Genomic DNA, 1,185 nt, shown 5'->3' on the forward strand with positions numbered 1-1,185 from the left:
GAGCCATTTTTCTATTTTTTAAATTAGGAATTTAGCTCACTAAGGAAACACAGTTAATGTTGTTCCCTTCTAATCCCGCTCATCATGTGATCACTCTGCAGTTTAGTGTTAACCATTCTCTACTTCCCCCAAACACATAAGGCTTTATTCAAACTTTGAATATTATAAACATCAATCTGCTTGGGGATTTTTTGTTTGTTTTGAGACAGTTTCACCTTGTTTCCCATAGTAGAGTTCTGTGGTGTCATAGCTCACAGCAACCTTCTCGTCTCAGCCTCCCAAGTAGCTGAGACTTACAGGTGCCCCCAGAACCGCCCGGCTGTTTCTAGAGACGAGGTCTGGCTCTGGCTCAGGGTGGTCTTGAACCTATGAGCTTAGGCAATCCACCTGCCTTGGCCTCCCAGAGTGCTAGGATTACAGGCACGAGCTACCGCATCTGGCCTGCATGTTGCTTTTTTAAGAACAATGTGTAGTCCCTCCATGCCAATAACTCTAGCTCTGACATTCTGATGGTTTCATTAGGTTCTGAAGTATGGCTGTCCCCATCCATGGTCGTCCTTGTTTCTAATAGGCTAATTTCTTAACCATCGCAGTTGCTTAAGGACCTGCAATTTGCGGCAAGGCAGCGCTTAGCACATAGGCCCAGGTTTGGCTAGTCTGTCCACTATAGGAAGACAAGATTAGCGGGACAAAGGCGGCCGCTTACAACCCAGGAGCTCCCCTTAGTCGCAGCTTGGAAAGACTTCACGCAGCTTGATCTCTTGCGCCTTGCACCGGGCGGGGCTTCAGCGCCGGTTTCCGCACGCCACTTTTCACCTCCGGCCGCGGGGGGGCGCGCCCGAGCTGGCGCTGCCGCTTCCGCCGGCGCCCCGCCTACCCGGGCTCGCCCCGCACCCCGATTGGCTGCGCGGCGGGAGCGCGCCGAGTCAGGGGGCGGGCCCGCGCTGGCTACAAAGCAGCGAAGGTCACGGCGGGAGGAGGCGCGCGTCTGCGACCCGCGTCCACCCAGCGGCCCGCGCCCCGGGCCCAGCCGCAGCCCGCAGTCCTTCCGCGCGGGAAACCATGGAGGGAGTGAGCGCACTGCTGGCCCGCTGCCCTACTGCTGGCCTGGCTGGCGGCCTGGGAGTCACGGCATGCGCCGCGGCCGGCGTGCTGCTCTACCGGATCGCACGGAGGTGAGTGCGC

General features: G+C 57.4%; 1 protein-coding gene across 1 annotated transcript in view; it reads left to right on the plus strand.

The window, feature by feature from the left end:
• The first annotated feature begins 966 nt into the window (after positions 1-966).
• Positions 967-1,185, plus strand: part of TMEM201 (transmembrane protein 201) — a 25,358-nt gene continuing 25,139 nt past the window's right edge. Inside the window, exon 1 of the mRNA XM_003793253.3 lies at positions 967-1,175. Coding sequence (XP_003793301.1) covers positions 1,063-1,175 — 113 coding nt within the window. The 5' untranslated portion in view covers positions 967-1,062. The remainder of the gene's footprint in view (positions 1,176-1,185) is intronic.

The sequence above is a fragment of the Otolemur garnettii genome, unplaced genomic scaffold, assembly GCF_000181295.1.
Source record: "Otolemur garnettii isolate 467f Iridium unplaced genomic scaffold, OtoGar3 scaffold00067, whole genome shotgun sequence".
Lineage (NCBI taxonomy): Eukaryota > Metazoa > Chordata > Mammalia > Primates > Galagidae > Otolemur > Otolemur garnettii.